General features: G+C 46.9%; 1 protein-coding gene across 3 annotated transcripts in view; it reads right to left on the bottom strand.

Annotated features, from left to right (window-relative positions):
• Nucleotides 1-27,055, bottom strand: part of Pik3r6 (phosphoinositide-3-kinase regulatory subunit 6) — a 63,801-nt gene that overhangs the window by 10,739 nt on the left and 26,007 nt on the right. For 2 of the 3 annotated variants that reach the window (XM_047545573.1, XM_047545575.1), the window contains exons 3-17: nucleotides 24,039-24,122; nucleotides 23,403-23,494; nucleotides 22,985-23,053; nucleotides 22,046-22,178; nucleotides 21,803-21,872; nucleotides 20,520-20,697; nucleotides 18,620-18,785; nucleotides 16,457-16,543; nucleotides 15,099-15,522; nucleotides 14,676-14,754; nucleotides 13,958-14,080; nucleotides 10,513-10,623; nucleotides 3,835-3,922; nucleotides 3,451-3,521; nucleotides 2,865-2,955 (exon numbers count right to left, since the gene is read on the bottom strand). In XM_047545573.1, coding sequence (XP_047401529.1) covers nucleotides 2,865-2,955; nucleotides 3,451-3,521; nucleotides 3,835-3,922; nucleotides 10,513-10,623; nucleotides 13,958-14,080; nucleotides 14,676-14,754; nucleotides 15,099-15,522; nucleotides 16,457-16,543; nucleotides 18,620-18,785; nucleotides 20,520-20,697; nucleotides 21,803-21,872; nucleotides 22,046-22,178; nucleotides 22,985-23,053; nucleotides 23,403-23,494; nucleotides 24,039-24,122 — 1,866 coding nt within the window. The remainder of the gene's footprint in view (nucleotides 1-2,864; nucleotides 2,956-3,450; nucleotides 3,522-3,834; nucleotides 3,923-10,512; nucleotides 10,624-13,957; nucleotides 14,081-14,675; nucleotides 14,755-15,098; nucleotides 15,523-16,456; nucleotides 16,544-18,619; nucleotides 18,786-20,519; nucleotides 20,698-21,802; nucleotides 21,873-22,045; nucleotides 22,179-22,984; nucleotides 23,054-23,402; nucleotides 23,495-24,038; nucleotides 24,123-27,055) is intronic. The other variant, XM_047545574.1, reaches the window with a different exon arrangement.

Raw genomic sequence — 27,055 nt, 5'->3', positions numbered from 1 at the left:
GTCTCCAGGGAAGTAGGGGAGTTGAAGACCCTGGGTCCTGAGAAGACCACCATAAATACATCCTCACACCTTCTTCCCCATTTAGCCCCCCTGACACCCTGCTTGTCTATCACTTCCTGATTCCATCTTGATCCTACCCAGTTTCCTCTCCCTCCTCATCATCCTTCTTTCTTTGGAAAATCAACAAAGGTTCTGGAGGCTCAGACCCAGCAGTCATATTGCTGACCCAAAATCCTACCCACCAGTCTTTCGCCATCTCCTCCTGCCCATTCTTCAAAAGAAGAAAGTTCTGTTGAACTTCTCTGCAACTACTGGGCATGTTAAGAATGTAGAGAAAAATTATGGCATTTGCAGGCAAATGGGTGCAGTTGGAGAATATCATGCTAAGTGAGATAAGCCAATCTCAAAAAACCAATGGACGAATGATCTCACTGATAAGCGGATGATGACACATATAGGGGGTGGGAAGGGGGCAAGAATGGAGGAAGGAGGGACTGTATAGAGGGAAAAGAGGGGTGGGAGGGGTGGGGGGAGAAAAAAATAACAGAATGAATCAAAATTATTACCCTAGGTAAATGTATGATTACACAAATGGTATGCCTCTACTTCATGTACAAACAGAAACAAGATGTATCCCATTTGTTTACAATAAAAATGAATTTTAAAAAAAGAAGTAGAGAACAGCTGGCCGTGGTGACAGGTAGAGGTGATTAGGAGGGTATTGGTCCGAATAGTTGAGAGTGTTTCTTCAACCTTCTTAATAGGGTATAATGCATCAAAACTCATTTTTGTGTGACTGCTGCCAGATTTAATCGCTCTCTGCCAACTACAGAGGGTTCTTAGATGTTTTTGCCTCCAAGGGGAGTTTTGGTGTCATCATGCCAGTCCTGGCGGGGCTTGGGGGCGGGGAGGGACGAGAACTTGTGAAGGAAATAGAAGGCATACAATTTTAACCATAAGTGTTGACATTTATAGTTTGCTATATGCACACAAATTAGTGTCTACTAACTCTATTAAAATCTTTTAGAAGTGAAGAGGTTACAAGTAACTTGATCACACGGGTGACAAATGGCAAAGGTAGGTTTCAAACTCTTCCTACCTGGCTCTGCCACCTGCCCTCTTGACCCACTGCTGTATGACCAACGCTAAGTTTTGAGCCATTGACAGAATGATGTTTCTCCTTCATGGTTAAAGAGTTACACATACAGAATATCTTTGCTGTGAGAGGGTTTCACGTGTCATCTGCAAATTCAACTTGCCTAGAAGTGATTTTATCAGAAACTGATATTATTTCTGGAGTTTCTTCTTTGTATCAGATGCCAAAAAAGTTGAGAATCTGTGGTGCTCCTCTAAGAACACAAATACACAGATAGGGGTCGCAATGGGGTGCTAGCAAAGTCACTGAGAATTTTAGAGAGGGTCCTCACTGGTAATTGAATGGGAGAGAAAGGATCGGACTCAGCTTCCTCAGCAGCATTTCAGCCTGAAATGTGTGTTTTTTAAGGAATATCCCAAATTCACTCTTTTTCTTTCTTTTTCTTTTTTTTTTTCTTTTTTTTTTTTTTTTTTGGTAACCACTAAGCCACATCCCCAGGCCTTTTTATTTTTTATTTTGAGACAAGGTCTCACTAAGTGACTTAGAGCCTCACTAAGTTACTGAAGCAGGCCTTGAACTTGCGATCCTCCTGCCTCAGCCTCCAGAGTTGCTGGGATTATAGGCATGCAGGGGTGCACGCCTGTAATCATTCATTCATTTTTAAAACAAATTTTGGGGTACAAAGAAGCACTTCATTTACTCAGCAAATATTCATTGAATATCTACTATGAACTTGGACATGTGCTGGGCACAGGGGATAGAATGGGAAACAAGATATTTTTCTATGTGAGTGAATTTTCTTGTTTGCTCAGAATGATCTTCTAGAAGCATCTGTGGGTCACATTCCTGAAGTCTAGTCTGTTGAGCTCTGGCAACCTTAGGGAGGCAGTGGGGAGCAGTGGTGAGGAATGCCTGAGTTTGACCCCAGTTCTGACTCTTCCTCAGAGGTCACCTTGGGGAAGTAATTTTCTTTGCTTCAGTTTCCTCTCCAGTAAAAAGTTACTATCTCACGGGGCTAACATGCCTAAAGGAGTTCATGGGGCTAACACAGAACACTACCCTACCTTTGTACATGTGTGGAATGGTTGGTAACTCATGCTACTGTCCTTTTCATTATTCCAGGAGACCAGGGATCTCACAGTGAGAGCTAATATTTATAATTTACTGTATGCACATAAATTGGTATCTTTTATTAATTATCTCCATTTTTTTACAACAGTGCTCAAAATCCAAAATTCCCACATGCCTGTAACCCCAATGGCTCAGGAGGCTGATGCAGGAGGATTGCAAGTTCAAAACCAGCCTCAGAAACTTAGTGAGGCCCTAAGCAACTTAGTGAGACCCTGTTTCAAAACATACAAAGTGTTGGAGATGTGGCTCAGTGGTTAAGCACCCCTGGGTTCAATCCTGGTACAAAAAAAAAAAAAAAATCCCAAATTCCCAAACTATACAACCCATCCTGCAGGCCCAATTGAAAGTTGGGAGGTCACCTGCAACCCCTCCTTGGGTCCCTGGAGAGGCAGAGGTCCACCCTCAAGGTCCATGCTAGAGACTGGGTTACTTGACAGAAGCCATCTGAGGGTAGGGGCCATGCTTCACCCAGCACAGCATGGCGCTCAGCTCACCCCAGCCCTGGTTCTGTGATGGTGGGGATGATGTGGGCTCTCCCTCCCCTGGGTCCCCCTGGCTCCTAGTGCTTGGTCCTCTCCTCTCCTCTCTCTGCACCTTTCCCCTTCTCTTTCTTTGCTCTGTATTCCTAACTTCTCACCTTCAGTTTCACTGGCAGGAATGGCCTTCAGGACCAGCCCAGTGGCCCTCAGGGTAACGGTGACCTCTCGGGGTCGGTGGCTGAGCAGGGCCTGGGAAGTGAGATTGAGGAACAGATGGGGCTTTCAGGACACGCCTGCCCCATGCATCCTCACATCCAGTCTCACCAATCCCATGCTTTCCACGCCTGCCCTAAGAGTCTGGTCCTTGTCACTGATTCCCGTAAGGGTTTAGCAGAGAAAGTCTTAGAGTATTCCTAGCTCCAGCAAGCACAGGCAGCCTTCCAGTTCCAAAGGAATAAGAAGTCCCCAATGCCATCAATTCAAGCATGTGGTTAATTGGTGAGGAAGAAAAGTTTGAGCAAGGGGACAGCCCTCTTGTTTCTTAAATCACATCACCTTGTATTATAAAGTTAACCTTGACCCACCAGCACCTGCACAACTCTCTGAAGATGGAGAAACTAGTGGCAGCTTCAAGAAAGGGGAAGAAGTTTCCTTTGGCTCCATCTGCTTCCTTGCCCCCTACCCCATGTCCCTGAGGCCAGCTGCCATCAGGTGTACCTCCTGGCCATGTCCACACACACTGACCTTCTGGTAGCACACGGAGAGCTCTGCACCCGGGCCCTCAGTCACACCTCTCCTCCGGGGTGAAAAGCCCTCTGAGGGAAAATGAGCAGAGGCATGAGGCGTGAGATCCCCAGCCCTCTGCCCTGACTTTGCCCTCCCCGGGGCCGTAGCTGAGCTGCTGGATTTACCAGGCAGCTCTCCCTGGACAGAGAGCAGCACATGGGGGACCATGCTGCCTTTCAGTTTGGGGGATCTTGAGGGGAGCAGAGGGCAGACCTGGCATCAGCAGAGGTGTGGGGTGGAGCAGGGACAGATGAGGTGGTGTCAAGGGCTGCGAGGTAGGAGGCAAAACTTGGGGGAAGCAGAGTCAGGGAGAGTTCTGGGAAAAGGGAAGTAGAAGCTCACCTTTGGGGATCCTGGAGTCTTGAATTTTCACCTTCAGTTCAGTGAGGAAAATGTCTTCTGTAGGGTCCTGGCTCAGGTCGCTAAACATCTGGCAAGAGGAAGAGATGGAGAGGGGATAGGAGGGAGGGAAGAAAGAAGAGATACTTAGAAGGCTGCCTCTGACTCCACAGCCGAGGATGCCCAGAAGCGGGGCAGGTGTCCCCTAACCAACCTGCCAATGATAGATTCTGAGCTTCATGAAACGACTATGTGGGTTTGAATCTAACCATATCTATAGAGCAATATAACATACAGTCATGTGTCACAGAACCATGTTTTGGTCAACAACGGGATCATATCAGCAGTGGTCCCACAAGATTACAATGGAGCTGAAAAATCCCCATCACCTAGAGAGGCAAGTTCATGGCACATGCGAGGGAGGTGATGCTGGTGGAAAAAAACCTGTGCTGCCAATCATAGAAAAGCATCACACATACAATTACGTATACAGTATTTGAAGATGATTATACATGATTATGCTACTAGATTGCATATTACACTGTTTTTATTGCTATTTCATGGTGCATTCCTTCTACATATAAATAAGAAACAGCTCCCCGTAAAGCAGCGTGCCCTGTTATACCAGCAGCAACTTTATACATCTCATGTTTACCGAGTTTCTAGTTTGCAATGAAAGGCTGCATCAAGATGCCATCCAGACTGGTGTAAATTCACACACTCTAGGATGTTTTCACAATGACAAAATCATCCAATGGCAAAGTTCTCAAGTCCTGTCCCTGTTGTTAAGCAGCACATGAATCTTTATAATTATTGGAAGGAAACTATGACTAAAACTCCACACTACCCAGTAACCATATGGTCTGAAGGGGAGGGCAGGTGGGAGACAAAATTCACATCAGGAAGGGGTAGAGGACTGAGGACCAGAGAGAAGTCAGTCCTTCAATGTCATAGAGAAGCCTGGAGCTGAGTGAGGGAAGGGACTGTGAGTTTAACCTTGGGGAGACTCCAAGGGAAAGGGGCAGAGAAGAGACAAGAGATGGGGGCTGGCTGGGGGAAGAGAAAGGGTGTCTGGACAACACAGAAGAGTGACCCAAGATTTTTTGAGGACAGGGATGTGAGAAAGAAAAATGAAGCCTCTGAAAGCTGGGAGGGAGGCCATGGTGTGTCCTATTGACCATTAGCAACTTCACAGATGCCGATGTTATTAGCCGATACACAAGACAAGCTGTGTGACCATGAGGTGTCAAGACAAAATCAGACCCCTCAACAAACACATCCAAATAAGACACAAACAGGGACATTGTGCAGCCATCCCCCTATCTTCCCATGCCAGCCATACAATTCCTTAGCTGATTTCTTAGCCTCACCAATAAAAGTTAAGTCAGTCACCGGCTTACTCCCATTTCTTGCCAGCACCCAATCCAAAGCAAAGTCTTGCTTTCCCCACCCTCCCCCAAATCCTGGAACACAGCCCAAATTCCAGAGTTAAGGTCTTCCTAGCAGTCCTTCGTGGTGCCCCATGGCACCCCCTGGTGGGCATTCACCCTCAGTGCAACAAGTCAGCAAACTCGGCAGCTACCAGTTGAACTTTCCAGACCAGGGGCCAAAGAGTATAGAGAGATGCCAAAGCTTTAGTTTAAGTTATTCCTGTTGACAAGATGTTTACTTCCTTTGCCACTGTGAGATGATTGTTTATTTTGTAGTGTTTTAGTTTGCTCTCTGAAACCCTAGAAGAGGGCCTAAATCCCGCATTTATGTCAAAATCAGAAAGGCAATAAGTAAAATATCTGCTTCAGGATGCAGACTGAAGAATAAAACTTGGTAAGATAGGAAGCTGGAGGTGGAGATGGATGTGAGGTATCAATTTTCAGGTGCTGGCAGAAATGTCAGGGCACAAGACCTTCTCTACATTGTGCAATGGGGAGTCAGGCAAATATCAGTTAGGTTTTCAGTAGCAGGGTGACCCGAATTGCTTTGTAGGATGACATACCTATGACCAAGTCTATAACACAGTGGTTTGCTGTGGGACTGTGTGTGGGTTGGACCTTTGGATACAGGAACACAAAAGCAGGAAGAAACAAGGGACAGAGACCCAGGGGGCTCAGGAGTTCCTTTTGTTGGGAGATTCTTCTGCACTGGACCCTCTGGTGGGCACTTGACATACACGATCTCCAAAGTGTTAACTTGCCCAGAGTCATAAGTAGCAAAGCAGGGGTTGTAATCTAAGTTCTTCACAGTGTCTGGGCATCTTTTATGTGTCTACAACCTTGCCCTCATCATCTTCTCTTTACTATAATTTTCTACTAATTTGAATTCTCACAGGAACCTTGAGATAGGTGAAGATTATATTCCCATTTTATATATGGGGAAAATTAATTTTGGAGAGGGAGAGGTGCCCATGATCTCAAAGCCAGCAAGGAGTGGAACCAGAAGACACAGCTTTTAGAAAACACTGTTTTACTAGCACATAGTGTCTGTAATTGCACATTCATTCCACTCATTGATCCCGCCAGGAACAGTGTCCACTTGTATGAGCAAGTGCATATGCTGTTATGTGCACACACACACATAAGGGCGGGTTTTACTGTGTTAAGAGCAGGATATTCAAGGATGAGCAGCATACAATTATTTATTTCAAGGGATGCCTAGTTTGGGTGAGGATCAACATATATCTGCAGGAATGTTACAGATCGGTAGATGATACTCTAGAGCCACACCCAGAACATTATGGTTACGCAGAGAAGCAGTACCCAATCCAGCTGGGGTGAGTGGAATGTAGATCAGGGCAGTTTTGTATAGGATGGAAATCATGAAGGGTGAAGGAGGGGATGTGAGGTGGGCGAGAGATGGCATTCCAGACCTAGGGCATGGCGTGGGCAAAGACCCAGAGGTGAGAGTATCAGGACAGGTGAAGAAAACCAAGGCAGAATAAAGGGGCTGCTGGACCAAGGAGCATCTCTGCAGACAACAGAGGGGAGCTGTCAGAAAGGTGAGGGAAGGGCCAGGAGGGAGGGCTACAAAAGTCAAAGGAGCTGGGTGCACACCTGTAATCCCAAAGGCTGAGGCAGGAGGATCATGAGTCCTAGGTCAGTCTCAGCAACTTAGGGAGGCCCCAAGCAACTCAGCAAGACCCTGTCTCTAAATAAAATATGAAAATATAAAAAAGGTCTAGAGACGTGACTCAGTGGTTAAGTATCCCCTGGGTTCAATCCCCAGTACAAAAAAAAAAAAAAAAAAAAGTCAAGTGGGGGCAGTCTCAAGAAGGGGGACATATATGCTTTCACTTGGGTAACCTGGATGCAAACATAGCTGTTATATACTTAATCCTATGGACAAATGAAACAAGTGTAGTGGGAGAGGCCTAGTAAGCTGGGACTGGAGATATCCTTGACTTGGTGACCTGGGGTCACTGAAAAGAACAGGTTGAGAACAGCTAGCCTGCCTTGGTGTGAGGATCAAGGGGGACAGGAGGGAATGGGGTGGTGAGTCAGGCTGACACGAGGCCTCCGGCTCCCTGGCCACAGCGACTGGTGTGGGGATAAGCTCTTTCCTGCTCTTTCCTGGTATTGGAAGAGAAGCGCTCTTTCCACTGGGGCTGCTAAGCTAGACGAATGTGGACTTGGAACTGCTGGTGGTCATCTTGCCATAAGGTGAAAGCTGGGGAGAGGGCAGAGGGGGAGAGAGAGAGATGGTAACACTCAATTCCAGCTTTCTGAAGTGACATCAGCTTTGAACTTTTCAGCAATGTGAACCGACAGATTTTCTTTCTTTCTTAACCCAGTTTTTAAGATTTCTGTTACTTGCTGCTAAAAGAATCCTCCCCAGAACAAGATGGGAGGCAAAAAGGATTGGGGAGATGTTGGTCAAAGAATACAAAATTTCAGTTAAATGGGAATAAGTTCAAGAGATCTATTGCACAACATGGTGACTATGGTTAATATAATGCACTGTATCCTCGAAACCTGCTGGGCTGGGGGTGTAGCTCAGCTGTAGAGCATTTGACTAGCATGCACCAGGGTTCCATTTCCAGCACCAGAAAAAGAATTAGTAAGAGTAGATTGTGTTTTCCCCATGAAAAATAAGTGTGTGAGATATAGCACATATGTTAATCATCTCAATATAGTCATTCTACAATACATTCATATTTTAAAGCAACCTATTATATGCCACAGATACATACAGATTTTGTTAATAAAAACTAATGGTCATATTTAAGCTAACTTGTAATAGTCCTTTACTGCAGAAATAAAAATGGAATGTGGAGCATTTTATAGTCCCTGCTTCCTGCTGCTGTATAATATACATTCAAAAGCTGTTTAAACAGTGCATTTGAATACTATCTGAACAAACCCACCTCAATGATAAGTGTTAGTATAACTTTAAGGGTTGGGGATGTAGCCCAGTGGGAGAGTGTTTGCCTAGAATGTACAAGGCCCTGGCTTCAATTTCGGTACTGCCCCCAAAAAAGTAACTCTAATGTCTATTTCTTATGTGAATTACTAACCATCATTTTTTTTCATGATGTCTCCTGGTAAACCTGTTGAATTATTAACTAGAAACATATTTGGACATTTTTAATTAAAATATAACCTTAAAATATTTTTCAAAATGAAGCAGGAGCCAGGAACAGAATTTTGTCAGTGCAGATGCTAAAAGGAGGACTTGATGGTCACAAGCAGGGTGGATGCCAGTGAGGCTCCTTCCCCATTGGGAATCCCCATTCTACAATCTACAGTTTGTGATGGGCTGATAGATCTGGCTCCATGAGAATGTTATAGGCCAGACTCTAAGGGAAATGATTAAACAGACTCCATTTTGCTCTGAGACCCCATGTTACGTAGGAAATAAGCTTCTCCCATGGGAACACCCCACCTCTGTGCCCACCATCAGTTACTTAGTGTGTGATGTTTAACGATACAGAATGATAATTCCTATGTAAAGAAAAATTGCTCTCTTTTGATTCCTATTGCTCCTAAACAATGTACCATGTGAACAGTGGTTGTGTGGATGTTAGCAACCATTCTTTAGTTTGTACCTAGGTAAGGGTCATTTTGACCCACTTCCCCCTCTGTCAATGATCTCATGATGTTAATGTGTAATTTCGATTCATAGCAACAGACACTTATGATTAATGTGATTTTTGGTATAAGAACCCCTACAACCCTGTGGTCAGGGCTGTTCTCCCAGTAGCCATTTTTGGGGGCATTGTGTGAGACAGTCAGCCGGCCAGCTTAATAAAGATTCTCAAATATGGACTTCTCAGTGGTGATCGGTCTGTTCTTAAGTTGCGCCCCATAACACAGTTGTGCTGTTTACTGTACCCCAGGGCTCAGACCATGTGCCTCCTGGGACCCGAGTTTTAAGGGTTTGTGTAGAATAAAGCCAGGATGCAAGTGTGTTGGTTTCTTCTGTGGTCTCTGAAGTAAGGGCCACTAAGAAAACACCAATGGTCAGTAGAAACTGGTCAGTCTTAGAGGGAAGAAGAAAGAAACCACAACCTTCCAACACAGCTCATAAAACAGCTATATCAGCTTCATAAGAACTGGGTAATCCTGGGAATTAAGGATTTAAAAGGCCAAATTCTCTTTCACCAAAAGAGAATGCCACCCAAGGTATGGTGTTTGGGGAAAAAAAAGTCAGAGATAAAATGGAGACCTGAAAAAAAGTTCAATCCCTCAGGTTTGCTCCTACCAAACCCTGTTGCTATGCGCAACTTTAAGGGGAAAATAAATGGAAACTTTATTCATCAATGGGCTCAAAAGTTTGTTTTGTTAGTTTTCAGTTACCAAGACCAAACGATGGAGACAAACGGTGAAAGTGAATGACAGAGGAGGAAGGTCCAAGAGGAAGTGAAAGCATGAGAGAGAAGAGAATAGATGAGGGGCCCTGAACTGGAGAAGGTCTACATCCACCCGGGGAGAGTCTGTGAAGATGGGAATGGATGTAGACCCATTTCTGGATGTGGGTAGGAAGTTGGGAGGAGCAAATAACTTCCCTTTCTCTTTGTTCAGTGGACTGGGTGGACAAGTCCTTTTCTGAATGGAAGGGCTTAAGAAAAGAGGTGGAAGATTGGAACAGTCATTGTCCTAAAGTAAGAGGGAGCTCACCAGGGAAGCTCTGTGGGCACCGCTGAGGGTGGATACTAGGAAGACATCAAGCCAAAAGGGCCTAGAAACCCAACCTTAGCAAAATGTAGGGCACACTGTAGCACTGATCTGGGCTTGGGTTTTGGCAGGAGGGGAGAGAGTAGGGAAGGAATGCAAAAGAAAGTGAGGGACAAGATAAGAGAATAGTTAAGATGAAAAATTGATTAGCACGGAAGAACTTGTAGTGAGAATGTGAGAACTTGCAGTGACCTAGAGGTCTCCTTGAGTCTAGCAGGGGAGAAAATGAGAGCCTTGGAACAATGGGAATTCATGACCAGACTGGAAAACAGAATTCAGAGCAGACTGTCCCTGATTCCCAGTCATCTACTTGGACCTGAGTTATTAGAAGTTAATAATTATCAGATTCATTCAGAGACTAAGAAGATAAAGTTAACAATCAAAAGTGTTTGAATGTGTTCATGATTTGCAGCCTGGTGACCTGTGCTTCCCTAGAACCAGGGTACTTGCGTGGTAAGATCTTGTGGTTCCACAGGCTGGCATGGTAGCCTTGGAGCCCTGCCAGGAGACTTACCTTGACTGTGTATATCTGGAAATAGATGGGTTGGGTCCCCATGCGAACATAGTAGGTGATGACATCCAGGATGAAGGGATCCACGGTCCGGGATGTGTCCAGGCAGGGAGGCTGTGGGAGAATGGGGAATGTCTTAAGCCATCTCCCTTCAGGATACTGTGGGAGGTGCCATTTTCTTAATAGAAAAATTCCAAAGCCCCCACTTATACTCTATCCATCTGATCCTTTAATATACTCCAAACCTTTCTGACCACCAATCAAAATATACCTGTCTAGAGCTCCATCTCCCCAGGGAATCTGATTCACTTCAATTCCACAGAGACATATTGAGCACCTAAATGCGTTGGTTCTTTGGAAGAGGTAAGATGCTTGTGAGTATAACTCAAGATGAAAGAGCCTGATAGGATTCTAGGTTTGGATTGGCTACTTTTTTTTTTTTTTTTTTTGTACCAGGGATTGAACTCAGGGGCACTCAACCACTGAACCACATCTCCAGCCCTATATTTTATTTAGAGACAGGGTTTCACTGAGTTGCTTAGCACCTCACTTTTGCTGAGGCTAGTTTTGAACTTGTGATCCTCCTGCTTTAGCCTCCTGAGATGCTGGGATTACAGGTGTGAGCCACCACACCCGGCTTGGTACTCGTTTTTGAGGCCTGAGTTTCCTTCAAGGGAAAATAAGAGGTTAAAGCATGTGATCTTTTGTCTTTCAGCTCTGCTGATCTCTGGATCTATTAATAAACTGACTAAAAAACTAAACTGGTGGTCCATGCCTGTAATCCCACCTACTTGGAAGGTTGAGGCAGGAGGACCACAAGTTCAAGGCCAGCCTGGGCAACATAGTGAGATTCCCATCTAATTAATTAATTAGCATGTTTACATGTTATTGGGAATGGACTTAGTGCCCTATCCTCCTTGGTGTCCTCAGCCCCATATGATTGCAGAGCATAACAATTAGGGTTTTTAGGCAAACAGAACATTTACATAGAATGCAATACAGATTGGATATACCTTATCCAAAATACTTGATTTCAATTTTTTTCAGATTTTGGAATATGTGCATAGGTAATGAGATATCTTGGTGATGGAACCCAAGTCTAAACATAAAATATGTTTTGTTCCATATAGGCCTTATACACATAGTCTGAAAGTATGCTTAGTGCTTCTGCATTTTGACTGTGACCTATCACACGAGATCAGCTATGGAATTTTCCATTTGTGGTCTCATGATGGTGCTCAAAAAGCTTTGAATTTTAGAGCCTTTCAAGTTTAAGGGTTTGGGATTAGGAACCCTCAACCTGTAGTATCAGAGTTCGAAAGAAGCTCAGATTTTATGTCTTCTAACTCACATCTCATCCCATAAGATGTCTTTTGACTTGCACATCTGGTTTATTGGAATACTACTTTCTTCCAAAGGTCACACTGAGGAACTATGAACTTGTTCTAATAATGCTATCATTGCTCACAATGCTTACATTTTCCTCATGCAGAAACTGCTTTTGGAGTAAGCATACAAGCCATTCAATTTGTTAATTTTAAAGGGAAGAATAGAGGAACAAAACCAAAATCTTGCATATGTCTCAGTGGAAAAAAAAAAGGCATTAACAGAGAAGGACCAATGAGTGTTCCTCCTGTAATATCCTCCAGCTTTCAGGAAACAGTATTTTAATATCCAGCTAAACAGTTTTTCATGTACATATGAGGATATCATAATTCAGAATAAATGAACATCCTGCCCAGATACCTTTATTTAAATAAAATATCTACGATGAGCCAATCCATCAAGTGATAAAACAAAATGGGGCACTCAGTATGTGGCAGGTTAAATAATAAATGGGTAAAAGTGATACACTTTATGTTATATACCTTTTACCATAATTGTAAAAAAACTAAAATAAATATATATACATCAATAACTTCCTTTGATACTAGAAATAGTTTCTCTCAAATATAAGGGAAGAAAGATAACAATTCGCAACACCAAGAAACACTCTCAAACAAAAGGAATAAGTTTAGTGAAAAATGGGCAAAAGTTCTCTGATGAGAGCTATAATATACTGATGGATAGACAGGAAGTTTTTAAAAAATGAAGTTACATCCCAGAGAGGGGTAACTTCAGGCACTCAAGATGCTAATTCTCCTCTAAATTGCAATCAAAATCCCAAAAGAATTTAGGAAAATAAAAACAAAACTTGAAATGTAATTCTAAAGTTTATCAGGAAAGATAAATAAACCAGCTGGATCTGAAAAATTTTGTAAAAGAAGAGTAAGTGTAGGCTTACCTTGCCAGATATTAAAATATAAAAGTGTTAACGTGTATGGAACTGCATAGATCAACGAGAGATAATAAGTATCCAGAAATAAACTCCAGCATATGTAAGAATTTATAAATAATAAATGTGGCATATCAAATGAGTGAGGCAAGATGGTTCAGGCAATTAATAGCTTTAGGACAACTGGTTAAACCTTTGGGAAAAAACAAAAATTATATGCTTCTTGCAAAACACTAAGATTAATTGCAGATGGGCTAATTAATGAAATGCAAAAACCGAGCACTAAAAGTGTTTTGGGTAAATTATCAGTGAATATGTAATCTTGGTGTAAAGGAGGTCTTTCAAAGCAAGGTTCCAAAGGCAGAAAACAAAAAGAATAAAAGTAGAATATATGACTACACAAAATTGTTAAATTCTGCAAGGCAAATAACTGATAGATAAATTACAAAGAGGAAAAAATATCTGCAACATCTGTGACAGCAAAAAGGGAATAACTGAATATATCAAGGTCTTCTAAAGTCCATTCTCTCCCCACTCCCAGTCATGCTTGGGGTGTGGCAGAATGGTCTATTCTTTTAACAGGGAATGTGGTTTGGAGTCAGGCTGCCTGGTTCCAAGTGGGACACCACTACTCATTTATGTTACCTGGGTCAAGTAACCAAATCTCTTTATGCCTCAACTTCTTGATCTGTAAAATGGGGTTATAGCAACAATTCCAACTGGAGTCATGAACCTACCTGGCTGGGTGGTGTGAGAATTAAATAAGCAATTCTCTTGGTGTAAGTGCTTAGAACATTGTAAGTGCTCAGGAAACACTGGCTGTTAACAATCACAGAAAAAATGATCCTAGGAAGTTCACAAAAGAAGGGCTGTCCTTGGCCTACACACTTACAAAAGAATATTTTACTCTGCCTTTTCCACAATAGTCTGGTCCAACATAGGTGCCTTTCAAGACACTGGTTGAAGGGGGCTCTTCCCTTGCATTCCCTTCTGACCTCATTTCATCCTTCTCAGCCCCTTTGAGACTGACTCTTGAGATCAGGGGTCAAGTGCAATATCTCAAAAGGACCTCCTCCCAACTCCATCCCACCCTGCTTCCCCACTTGGCTCTTCTGTCTCCAATTCTGTGCAGACCTACTGCCCCTCCCTCCCTCGCACCCTCGCTGCCCCTACCATCTCAGCCAGCTTGTGGATGGCGGGACACAGGGTGTTGACGGTGCTCTCGTACCATGGGTCTGCACGGCCCAGGAATGCGGCCAGCTCTCCCAGCTCCGGCTGCCTGGATGCCGTGGGCTCCTGGGGAGAAGGGGATGGGACAGACTTATTAGGCCCTCCCTTGCTGGTCAGAGGACCCCAGACACCAGGGCCTATGCTTTGTGAATGGAGTTCAATCGTTTAACCCTCTCCAGGCCTCCACTTCCACACCATGGGAACACAAGTTAGTGTTCTATTTCATAAGCTCAGGCAAAGCAGGAAGAGCTTTTGCCAAGGGTCACTTGCCAGGGATATTGAAAAATGATTTCGGGAGTCCAGGTGTGTGTGTATGTGTGCATGTGTGTGCACGCGAGAGGGACACAGAGAGGGACACCCACGTCTGAGGAAAAGATTGCAACTAATTCCATTAAAAAAACACAATGAAACCCAGTGCAGACTGGCACTGTGAGAACACCTGTCTCTGGCCATGTGCAGCCTCAGGGCACCTATCTGTGGCTTCTGAATCAGAAGACTGCTGAAGTCTCTGCCAGCTCTCCTTTCTAAGGCTGGTCATTCTGGTTCCTGAGCCAGGAGATGCCAGGCTGCAGGTGTGTCTCTGTCCACCCAGGCACCCCAACCCTTGCTTCCAACCCCATTCCTTCTCTATGGTCCCCTCACCCCTCCCAAGTCCAGTCACCTCAGGCGCCAGCACAGGGATATAATAGAGTTGCAGGCTGAGTCTGGGAGTGAGGCAGAACTTCTGGGTCTCCTGTTTCCTGAAAGTAGGTAGCAAAGCACAGTGAGGAAGAACAGGGGCAGGGGGTTGGTGTCAAACAGATTTGACTCTGCCATTTATTATTTCTTGGCTTTTGGAAATTTATACCATCTCCCTGAGGCTCTGTTTTCTCATCTGTGAAATGGGTACAGCCATGACATCCAGTCAGGGTGGTGATGAGGATCAGCAGTGCTCTATGATGGCTGCACATGTCAGTCCCCTGTCCCACCCTGACCTCTCCTCCTGACCCTCTGTCGCTCCTCCCTGATCTTTCGCCAACCCATACCAGGTCCACCGGTGCCCCTGACCCACCTCAGCCCCCAGCCCTTCTCCCTGGGGCCCTACCTGAGTCTGTGGTAGGCCTGGGCCAGGCGCCCCAGCATCCTGTCGTCCCCCAGCACCAAAACCCGTGCTGTGTGCAGCCGGGAGACCCCAGGCAGCAGTTCCCCATCCCCACTGGGCCCGCCTGTCCTCTGGTGCAGCCCCAGTGGCCCATCCCAGCTGCTAGGTATCAAAAAGTCCGGGGGCCACATGCGCTTCTTGATGCCCCCTTTGCGCTGCAGGCCAGCACGCTGCATCTCTGGGCTGCTGGGGGCAGGGAGCTCATCAACCCCCACAGGAAGGTCTCGCTCAATGCCACTGTCAGTGGACAGCATGGACACCCGGGCCAAATCCTGGTCTCGCCCAAGGCCCTGCAGATCCAAAGCTTCCAGGTCAGCACTGAGACGCAGCTGGGATTGTGGGCGGAGGAAGAGAACCAGCTCCTTCCCTGGGACAGAAGAACAGAGGAAGTGTCAGGGTGGTGAGGGCATCTGAAGCTGGCAGGGCCACTCCCCAGAAAAGCCGGGCTCCATGTTTCTCAAACACTATACAGTTGACCAGAAGCCCCACAGGATGCTCCACAAAGGAACAAAGGTTCAGAATCCTGCATACTTCTGTCCCTTCTTGTTGAGTCCCAAAAATGAAGGTATTAAAGGTTCTGAGAAGTTCTGCACTAAAAAAATCAGCTTAACCCAGCACCTTCTGCATTAAGCTGACCCTGGCACCCTCCGTACCTCCTACACCCTGTAGCTTCCAGAAGGATACCGGACAATCAGTTCCAGGGAAGATTTCCAAGCTTTTCTAATCCACCTTTGTTTTATTATACATGAGGATACTGAGGTCCAGAGGGAGAAGTAAATCTGTCTAGCATGACCCAGAATGCAAAATCAAATGTCAGGATCTGAACCCAGTTCCCAGCCCTGCACTTCCCATCACAACCTGCGTCCTCTTCCTCCCTCTCCTTCTCGAAAAGAGACAAGAGGTGGGGGGAAACCAGAGTGGAGGGGAAGCATCTGGGCAAGCAGGTCATTCCAGAAGGTTCCCTCCAGTTCTGGGAATCATAGTGTTTTGTGCTTGCCTCCTTGTTGGGGACATGGTCTGTTGTCATCAACAAGGCCTAGTGGCATGTTCTGGCACATGAGACCAGTGGCTAAAACCCTGAGCTATCCCAACACAGAGAAAATGTGTCCTTCTTCCAGATGCGTGCAACGACTTGAGGAAGAACAGAGAACAAGAACTGATGTATGCAGACACACTTACAGATGTACAGGTGCACACAGAAACACGCAAAGACACGTGCACAGACACTCACAGACATAAACACACACACCACTGTTTCCAGCCAGCTCCCAACAGGGGAGGTCAGAGGCATGGGCACGTACAGAGCTGCTCCTGGTCCGTCCACAGGTGGAAGGTGATGTAGGGGCTGGGCAGGGGGATGTTTGGTGGTCGGTCTTGGAGAGAATCACCTGAAGAAAGAAGCAGGCTGTGGGGACCGTGGGAAGTGGAGGTCTCCTCTACCCTCCCCACCTGCCCAGCCCCCATGGAGAGGCCTCGAGGGGTGGCAGGGACCTGTGTCTGGACTTGTGGAGTCTGCTTTTTCAGCTTATCCAGGGCCCAACGCTGCAGCTGTCACCTCCTTGCCTAAGAACATAGGGACTCCCTGTTTCCTACAAACTGCCTCACTCAGTCACGGTGTCCTTTGCAAATCAGCACACAGTCTTTTTCCAGACTTTTCTCCCATTGTTGATCCTGCCCTTGGCACCCTGTGACAGTCATGTTGGTGTTTCCAGTTGTTCTTCTAACACCCTGCCCACATCCAGTGAGGCAGAAAAGAACCGTTTCTCTCTGAGCTGCTTCTGGTTGTGCGCACCGCTCCGCTCCGGCCAGTCATGCAGCAGAGGCCTCATCCACTGAGGGCCAGCCCCTCTTCCTGCCCCGCCTTCTATAAACTTCTGCTCACTCTGCTGGTCCATGGTGGTCGTTCTCTGAGCAGAACTCATTGTGTACACTTTGGGCACACCTAACCTGCAGTCTTAGGATTTGGCTACTTCTGTTTAACTCCTACACAGCTGTGGCCCCTCCCTAATGAGGCTCTGAGCTTCCTCAGGGGAGGGCAACCAAGCTTCATTAGCACCTCCTACCTACTAGGGGCTGTTCTACTCACCTGTCAGACAATGTAATCATCTCTCTGGATCGTGCCAACGACCCTGGGGGACAGGTAACATAATCCTCAATTAACAGGGAGGAGCCAGGGCACAAAGAAGTTAAGTAACTGGCCCAAGTTCACATAGTAAATGGCAGATCAAAGATTTGAGCCCAAGCAGCCTGACTCTCATTCATGACACTAATTTAGAGTCACTGTCCCATGCTGCCTACATGTCCCTACAGCTGCAGGGGCTGGACTAGGGTGCTGGCTGGTCACTCAGATGCACAGGACAAGCCTAGGTAGGAGAAAGGTGTCCCCAGATGTGACTTGGATGGTGGGTGTGGCCCAGATGATCTCCCCTGATCAATGCAGATTTATGCCAAGCATTAGCAAGTGGAACCTAGAGGGAGTCCCGGGGTTGGCCCCAGGATTCATTGCAGCCACGGGGGGGGGGGGGGGCCTTCCTGAGCAGCCATTTCAGAGGCAGTTTAGAATTTTAAAACAAAACAAAAGAAAAGAAAACTGGGAAGATGGAGTCTAGGCAGGGGCTTCCCTGCTGCCCCACTCTGACTTTCTGCAGCCTCCACCCAACTGGGGATGGCCAAATTGAAGCCCCAGGGTTGGCACACTGATCTCCATCAGTAGTTTCCAGCCCTTTACACTGTGCCTTGTGACCATGCATGACGAGTGACCATGTGTTCTGGGACATGCAGGCTGGCACCTTCCATGAGTACTATGGATGACCACGCAACAACAGGACACACATCAGAGTCACCCTACGACAGTCAGAGAACACATATGATGGGTTCTCTAGGCTGTTTGGGATCTTCCCATCTACATGGGGCTTGCAGAATCATTGTTGAAAGAAACGAGGCATGCGGGATAAAAATGTATATCACTGGATCTACATGATGCTGACTCTAGATCCTCTGCAGACTGTCTTCCCACGATCACGTCTGTCTGTTGCTCTAGCACAGTGGTGAAGGAGGTTGCCTGGGTTCAAATCTTGGCTCTGCCACTTACCAGCTGAGTGATTTTCTAACTCACTATATTCTGCAAAACGGTGTAATAATAGTTTCTGTTTCATAAGTTTACTGTGATTAGTCGATTTAATGTATATAATATATTTAAATATATTAAATATAAATATATATTTTTGCTTGTAACTTCTACTGGAGTGTACAGTAGATCCTCTGTAGATGCAAGTTATCGTGATCAAATGAGCCACCTTCCTAGCGCCGGTCCTGCCAAGTCCCTGGGCATTCCTCTCAATTCACACGCTCCTGTGATAGGCCCTGCCAAATCGGGCAAAGTCTAGGCGGGTGCAGCGCTGCTCTCTGTCGCCCCCTGCAGTCAACTGTCCCAGAAGGTCCCCAGCTGACCATTCGCCGCTTACCGCTGCAATGTCCCCTTGCGGCGGCCGCCGGCCCCAGCAGCGAGCAGTAAATCTCCTCCAGCCTCTCCAGGTGTCCGGCCCGGCTCGGGTTGGCCTCGTTCGCCATCTGCTCCACTGCTGCCACCACCGCGTGGAAATAGCGCTCCAGGACACTGCGGGAACTGGCCTGCCAGGAGGTATGGCAGAGCCTGAGCCCCAGCCCAGCATCCACCCAACTCAGCTCCCATGCCAAGTCATAAAGGCCATGGACAGCCCCACGGGGCGCCTCTCCTCTGCTCCTGGGGACCAGACGGGAGCTGCCGGGCCAAGGCACCTGGACCTCATGTCTAGGGCCCCGCTCCTGCCCTGCAGCATTTTGCCCCATGCTGCCTGCAACCGGGAGTCATCTCTGCCCCTCACACCCTGTTATGGGGAGATGGCCCGTGGCCTGCAATGGCTTAAAGAGAGACATAGCAGTATCTAAAGGAGGGATCTGCCAAAGGCTTCGAGGTGTTGGGTTCAGGCTGTGGAGAATTTCACTTGGAAAACAACAGCAGGAAGAGCACCCCATCAAATGCGGGTTTTTTGGTTTATTTGTTTTTGGTTTTTGGTACCTGGGATTGAACCCAGGGAGGCTTAACCATTGAGCCACACCCCCAGCCCTTTTTGTGTTTTAATTAGCGACAGGGTCTCATCTCACTGAGTTGCTTAGGGCCTCGCCAAGTCCTAAGTTTGTCTTTGAGCTTGTGATCTCCTGCCTTAGCCTCAGAAGCTGCTAGAATTACAAGCATGTGCCACTGCACTCGGCCCATCAAATGTATTTTGATGGGCAAAGCAGGATCTGAGTAATGGGTTGGAAAAAAGAACTGAAGGCCTCCTCCACACACCAACTTCTTGGCACTGGCTAAGCAGAAGACAGCTGAACCCTTAAGGGCATCCTTCCTTTTGGGTGCCTGGCCCCTCCTGCAGTGACAGCACCACTGTTCCAAATCTTAGCAGCTTCCAACCTTAGCCTTGTCCAATCCAACCTTCCCCAGTCTTCTCCACCACCCCACAAAAGGTGACCCCAATAGGCAGCAGTCCTTCACCACCCAAGATCCAACACCTGGTGACAACCCTCAGCCAGAAAATCTCCAACCTACTCCATTTCTTGGGTCATGTATAGGGGCCAAGGCTGAGTCATAGAGAAAAGCTAGGAAATAAATTAAGTGATGGGAACAGCGCAAAAGCTCCACAACAGGAATGGTGGGTTGGTTAAATATAACAACACAAGACAAGAGAGAATATTGTGCCACCATTAGAAGTTCATATTTTCCAAAGAAAATATTTCTACACGGCATATTTCCAATAGCATGGGAAAATAAATACATATATACCTAGATACATATGCATTATATAAAACTGATACAGAGTTTGAGATCTTAATTTGTTAAAAAGGAGTGGGGGTGGGGCTGGGAGGCACTTTAATCTAAGCTTGATATAAGATAAACCATGTTCAAACCCTAACTCAGGCCCTTTGTATTTGTGTGACCATGAGGTTATCAACTTCTCTGTGCCTGACTGTTCCCATCTGTAAATGCAGATAATCCATTTCACAGCGTTGGGAGAATTTCAAAATGTGATAGATATAAAGGGTTTAACACAGTACCTGGAACACAATAGACAGTTAATAAACAGTGGTCTTCATAATTCCTGTTATTATTATTCAAGAAATACACCAAAATATTCATGGCTATTTTTTCTAGGTGGCGGTATCGTGAGTGGTTTTTATTTTCTTCTTTAGCTTATCTGCATTTTTCAGATTTTCCTTAATAAGCATGTATTCTTTGCTGATTTACGGGAGGAAAGGTGATATGAAACAGAAGCAGGAAGAGATCAGTGAGTGGTTGGTGTGGATGTGCAGGGCCTGGGTGTCAATTACCTGCAGCTTCCTGTGCAGAGCAGCAGCATGGCAGGCCTCCCCCAGAGCCGCCTGCAGGGCGTGGGAAATCACATGGCGCATGCAGGCCTCTGGGGTCACCTGCGCTGCCTCTATCTCCAGCAGCAGGGCACTGCACACGGAGGCAGACACCAGCTCAGGATCCACGAAGAGGAACACTCTGAGGGCGGGGGTTGGGGAGGAGCAGGACTGATGAAGATGACAGCTGGGAGAGGGGCCACTGGATGGGCACCCTCAAAACCTTAGAGCCACCTCCCCCCCACCCCTACTCACATACAACAAGGTAATTCTTCTGAAAAGAGGAGCAGCAAATTAAAAACTCTACAGTGAGATGACAATAAGGAGTAGTGGGGACTGTAGCAAATAGGAAAACATACCGAACCTTCTAGAAGGTCAGCTCTAGTTTCCTCAGTTGCAGTCCATTCTCTTCACACAGGGAAGAAGGACTAGCCCTGTGTCAAGGGAAGTTCTAAATCCTGCTCCCTCCTTCAGCATCCTGACCCAGGGACCATGTCACCCTCTGGGAGGGACCCTAAGTCTTTCCTGCTAGAACTAGATCTCTGAACAATGAACCAACCTCATCTTCTCTCATCACCCTGATTACACCAGAAAACCACACCCTCTTTCTCACTCAGCTGTCTCCCCTACCTGTCTAGCACTAATTTCTGGGTCCCTCTTCACCTCCCTGCACCCTTCCTAAGCACAGCTTCCTAAACCTCAAGTTCAAGCTGTGCCTTTCAGTGTCAAGCCAGTGGAGGTACCTGCAGAAGAGAGAGGCACATGCCCCCAACATCATTGCCCCTCTCCCCAACAGTGGACATTCCTCAGTCCTATGTAAAGGGCTGGGCACACACAGATTTCCTTGTGTGATCGTGGCCTCAACCCCCACTACAGATATTCTGGAGCTGCCTCTGGTTGCCTGGCTGGTTTGATGCACCATCATGGCCAAGGGCAGGATGGAGGTTCAGCAGTAGAACCACAGAGTGGCCCCCAAGGCCAGGTGCACTCTCTGCACATGAACAGGGTGGCTCCGAATTCAGTCAAGAAGAGAGGCCTTTCCTTCCAATGGACTCCAGAAAAAGATGTATCCTGCCAACCCTTGAACTCCAAGCTCACTCCACTGCAGGACAAATGTCATGGCCACAAAACTCTGCTAGGACTCTTTTCAATCCAGCCTACTCTTTTGTCCTACTGCTAGTAGGCAGTCACACATTCCCCAACACCTTGAGGGGGCTGAAGGCAGCAACCATTCTGGAGTCACTCACCTCTCTTGGTAGGGATACAGTTCATTCGTCAAGTTCTGTTCAGCAATGACCATCCTTTGGTACAGTGTCCCTACAGACCAGACTAGGTCAGCAATGAGGCTTTGAGTCTCTGACTCCCAACCCCCACCCTTCCATCCTAGTTGCTGAGACTCTCGAGCTCCCTGGAATCCTGGAGAAAAGGGACAGACCTTGGGTGGTGCTCGCATTGCAGTGTGGGAGATGAGGGTGCCCAGTGGCTCTCACCTGGGACAGCTGTCTCCGTTTTCAGTCTTATGGCGCAATCCAAGGCGACTGTGCAGTAGGGCGTGGGCAGGGTCAGTAACCTGGTGCAGAAGGCGTAGGTTCTCTGGTAGAGTTCTTCTGTGATGCCTGTGGCCTGGATGAGAGGAAGGAGTTGGGGCGCCCAGAGACCTAGGTCATGAAGGGTCCTGGGTGGGGTGGAGGTGGGTGGGAGAGGAGGAAGGTCGGACCTGACAACCAGGCTAGGCTCACAGCTTTCTCCCAAATCCACAACTTCCAGCCTCTTCTCTGCACATATGAGACCTCCCTTTAATGCCCCCACTCCAGCTCACCAAGAAAGAAATTCATCTCATCGTACTCCGCCAGCTTCCCCTCCCAACCCCCTGCTCATCCGGGCAGCACACCTCTGCAGTTCTCCTGCTCAAGAGCTTTACTCTGAGATTCTCCTCTGTTCCTCTTTGCATCCCACAGCGGCTCCCACAATGCCCAGAGGTTCCCCTTCCAGCCTCTCCTCCTCTTCCTCTCTGCGCCTGTGCCTTTGCTGGGGAGCCAAGCTCCATCCTGATCCCAGATACTCCAGAAGCCCACGCTGGCTCTTCCTGCCTCTTCTTCACCACCCACTCCCACCCCTGAGACACCACACAGCTCCCAGTAATTTTCCTAAGACATTAAAACTCTGTTTTCAGTATGTCTCTTCTTCTTATAGTGGCAAACCCAAGGACCTCGTCCGGCCATTGGAAGTTCTCCATGAATTCCCCACACTGCCTCCACTTTCCCACAAGGGAGAGAAAGGGTGCTTACAAGCCAGTGTGCAGGAAGCCATCCAAGAGCTTTTACTAGGTTTGCCCTGGAAGAGACTAGGTTCACTAAGGAGACAGGACGGTGTTCGGCCCGACCACATGTGCATCACCACTACCGCCTGGACCTCAGTCCCCTGCTCACCTTAGTGAGCACATACATCAGAGTGTGCAGCAGAGGAATGATGATGTGCCGGAGGTCCTCACTTTCTGCCTGGAAAACAGGAGATCCTGTGACGTGTGTGGGGCGCATCACCTCATCTTAGCAGGAGGCGGTTTGGGCAGGGGAAGGGGTGGAAGGCAGATCCCATTAGGCCAAGAGGAGTGAAAGGATAGGGGAGGAGTGGGGTGGGGAGGGAGCAGAGGTGCCGGAGCCCCTCTGTGTGCGGTGTCTGTATAGGGAGCTCTGTGGGGGAGAGGTGACTTATGTAAAAGTCTGGGAGGGAGATGTGTGTGGTAAACATCAAGCACATGATCCACAAATGACCCAAGTTTGGGGACACAGAGCTAATGAGCCCCCTCTCTCCTCAATCCCATCTACCTCCCAGAAGTCCAGAACTCACCTTTTCCAGCTCTCTGAGCAGAATGCGGACCAGCACTGGGCTCTTACCAGGATCTCGTTCAACCTTCTTATGCAAGGACCATCTCCACATGCCTGGATCAGGAGAAAGGGGAACCCAGAAAGACCAGGCAAGGCAGGTAGCTCTTAGAAAAGATCCCTCTGAGCAGGACCCTAAGCCTGGGGCCCAGACTGACCCTGCAGCCAGCCTTGGGCTCCAGGTGCACATCACAGGTAGATTCCTCCATGTGGGGGGATTCTGATCTGCAGCCCTTAATGAACAGTGAGTTCCTGGGCAGAAATGAGGGGAGGAAGGCATAAACTGGTTCAAGTATATGTGGATCTCAGAGCAGCGTTTCATACCGAGCCTCGGCCACCTTCTGGAGGCTCTGGCGTTTTGTTTGAAAATGAAGATAGGGGAAGGTAGTTAAGAAAGAGGCTGGCAGATGCTCAGTGCACTCTGCCACAGCTAGTGGGAAGGTTGCTCTAGGGAGCAGAGAAAGCATCTCTGGTGGACCTCCAGACTCCAGGTATTTTCAGGGGAAAGGAGTCAGGACCCTTCCTGAATGCATGGGCAGAGATTAAGGGGCGGGGTAGGGGAGGCAGAGCAAGTGGCTGCCACCTGCCTGCAAGTTCTTACCCTGGTTGCTCTGCAAGCCAGGGGCCTGGGCGCTGAGCTCCCGCAGCACAGCCTGTACACTCCTCTGCAGGTCCAACTCTGCATCTGGAAGGAGGTGGTCTTTGAGGCCAGGAACTCAGAGCTTGGCCCACCTGGCCTCACTGGGCCCACCTTGGCCCACTCCTGCACCCACCTCCATTTGCCCTGAAAATGTCTTCAGCCTTTCCATGAACCTCAAGAGGTGCCCAGAAGTAATCAACCAGGACACTGGCCAAGGCTAGAAGATAGCATTTTCATCATAATTCTATGTCCTTTGTCCTTTGTCAAATCAGCATTTCCCAGCAAAATCGGCGTTTCCCAAAGTGCAGGATCTATGGCAGGTTTTGCTATCTGCAGTTTCATTTACTTAAGTCAACAGCAGTCCCAAAATATTAAATGGAAAATTCCAGAAATAAATAATTCTTAAGTTTTAAATTGCTTACCATTCTGAGTATTATAGTGAAATCTTATATTATCTGGCTCCATCCTACCTGGAACATGAATCATTCCTTTGTTCAGTGTATCCATGCTGTATACACTACCTACCTGATAGTCACTTAGTAGTTGTCTTAGTTGCCAGGTTGACCATCCTAGTATAGCAGTGTTTGTGCTCTAGTAACTTTTATTTTACTTAATAATGGAACCAAAGCACAAGAGTAGTTCAAAGAGGCACAAGGGCATAAAACATGGAAGGACAGATAAACTCTTACTGCGGGAATATGGGGAAAACCGGAACTATAGGTAAGGATTTGATAATCTCTGGGGCTTCCGGCATTCACTAAGGGTCTTAGAATGTATTTCCTGTGGATAAAGAGGGACTATTATATACTGCTGGTGGTATGCAGTATAATTTGAGGTGGTACAAAACAATCTTAAAATTTGAATAGCTAGGCATTTATTTTAATGTATATTAGAAAAATACATGTAACTAGTACTTATACATGAAACTAAAATTTGAAGTCAATATAAAGAAACACATGAGATAAATACCATGTAACAAGTGGTGGTAAGGACTGTCCTTGATTAAAACTTACTTAGCTCCTCTGAATTCTCTTCTCAACCAGGCCTTGACTTTCCTTGGCCCCTGTTCTAGTTTTGGCCCATCCAGCCCAGTTTTAGTAAGAATCCTGCTAAATTAGTTTAGGGAGCTTTCTCCACCCTTAATATCTTCATTCCCCAATTTTAATATATAAGAGCTGCCTCTAGCAAGCATTCTGTTCAGCCAATTTAGCAAAAATCCCTCCCTGTTGATGTCTCCTCTTAGAATAGTTCTACCCACTGACCCATTTTTTCTGCTCATTTGCTCCAAATCTGCAGCTGTTTTCCTTATTCTGAGTTGAGCCTGCTCTCTCTTTCCTATGCAATAGTTCTCAATAAAGTCTGCCTTATTGTTCAACAAGAGTCAGAATAATGGTATGTTGGCATGGCAAAAACACAAAAGTGGTACAAGAATAAGCAATTGATGTTGTCAGAGTGTGGTAGCCATGAGAGTGCACCTTGCTGATCTCTTGCTAATTGGGAGTTTAATTGACCCTGACCTGAAGCTGCTGTGCTGTGAAATCCATTGCCCTGTGTGGAGCCACACTCTTGGACAATACCGAGAGCAACGGGAATTCCAAAGGCATCCCCGAGAGACACCTGCTCTGACAGCCATCTTTGGCTTAAGGTTCCCCACCATCCTCGGAGCCTATCCCAGATCCACCTCCACCCCAGCCAGTCTTAGACACTTCCACCCAGCCCTGTTTCCCTTTCTTTTTCCTTTTGGGCCAGATTTGCTTTGCTGTGAGGCAGCTCACCCTCCCAGCTCCCTCCTCATCTTCTGTCTGGCAGGTGTTTCCTCGAATAAATCCTTGCACATCTAAGCTCATCTTGGTGTCTGCTTCTTGGAGGAGTCAGAATAAGACAGGAAGTATAGGAAATACTCCCCACATAATAAATTCCCCTTTGCAGTGAGCTCCAACCGAGAGTTTGTCCTTATAGGTAAGTGTAGAGTCTCTAGTCACCAGACAACACAGACCACATGCCTCAGAACTTCCCTTTTTGACCTGACTGCCAGGAAACTTAAAGCCAAATTACGGCTTTGCCTCAAAAATCAGTACATCTCAAGAGATAGAGACCTCTCTTCTTGGCTTCTCTTTGGGGCTACAGCATTGAGCTCTGTTTATATTTATTTATTTATGCCAGGAATTAACCCAGGGTCACTTAACCACTGAGTCATATCCCTAGCCCCTCCACCCTTCTACACTTTTAGTTTTTAATTTTTTAAGTTTTGAGACAGGGTCTGGCTAAGTCTTTAGAGTCTCACTAAATTGCTGGTCTCAAACTTGCGATCCTCCTGGCTCAGCCTCCTGAGTCGATAGGATTACAGGCATGTGCCATCATGCCCAACATTTATGCTCTTTTAACTATAAACCTGACACACCACATTCCTTTGGAAGGAGGTAGGATAGAGATTATAAATTCAATTTAGGTTGCAGTTCAAGAGTTAAATTTCATTCAGGCCAAGGTGCCCTGTTTCCTGGTGCTTACCAAGTGGCCCCTCAACGGCTCTGGGGTGGGCCCAGGCAAAGTCCATAGGGCCCACCTGACATCTCTGAAGCCCCCACTTCCCTCCTGGCTCTCACTTGTCCCCCTGCGAGACACTTTCCACTGTCATGGCCCAATCCTGGTTCTCCTCCAGGGTAAGAGTGAGCAGAGTGCTAGAGCTGCATCTGCCCCTCTGGACATTCTGCAGACAGGGCAGCATCCCTCCAAACTGGCATGGAAGCTGGTCGCAATCTGTCCTTCCACCTACTCATCTCCACCTTGCATGAAGATTTAATAAGTTAATTTAGGGGCAGTCTTTAAGACATTAATTGATGTTTCTCTTTCTCTTTTCTTTTTTTCTCTTTCTTTCCTATCCTTCCCTCCCTCCCTTTCCCTCTCCCCATCTCTTTCTCTTTCTAAGGACAAAAAGACCTAACACCATGACAACAGTGACTTCCTCCTCTCCTCCTCCT

The sequence above is a fragment of the Sciurus carolinensis genome, chromosome 3 (assembly GCF_902686445.1).
Source record: "Sciurus carolinensis chromosome 3, mSciCar1.2, whole genome shotgun sequence".
In the NCBI taxonomy this organism is placed as follows: Eukaryota; Metazoa; Chordata; class Mammalia; order Rodentia; family Sciuridae; genus Sciurus; species Sciurus carolinensis.
The sequence above is the reverse complement of the archived record's forward strand: the minus strand, read 5'-3'. Positions and strand labels throughout refer to the sequence as shown.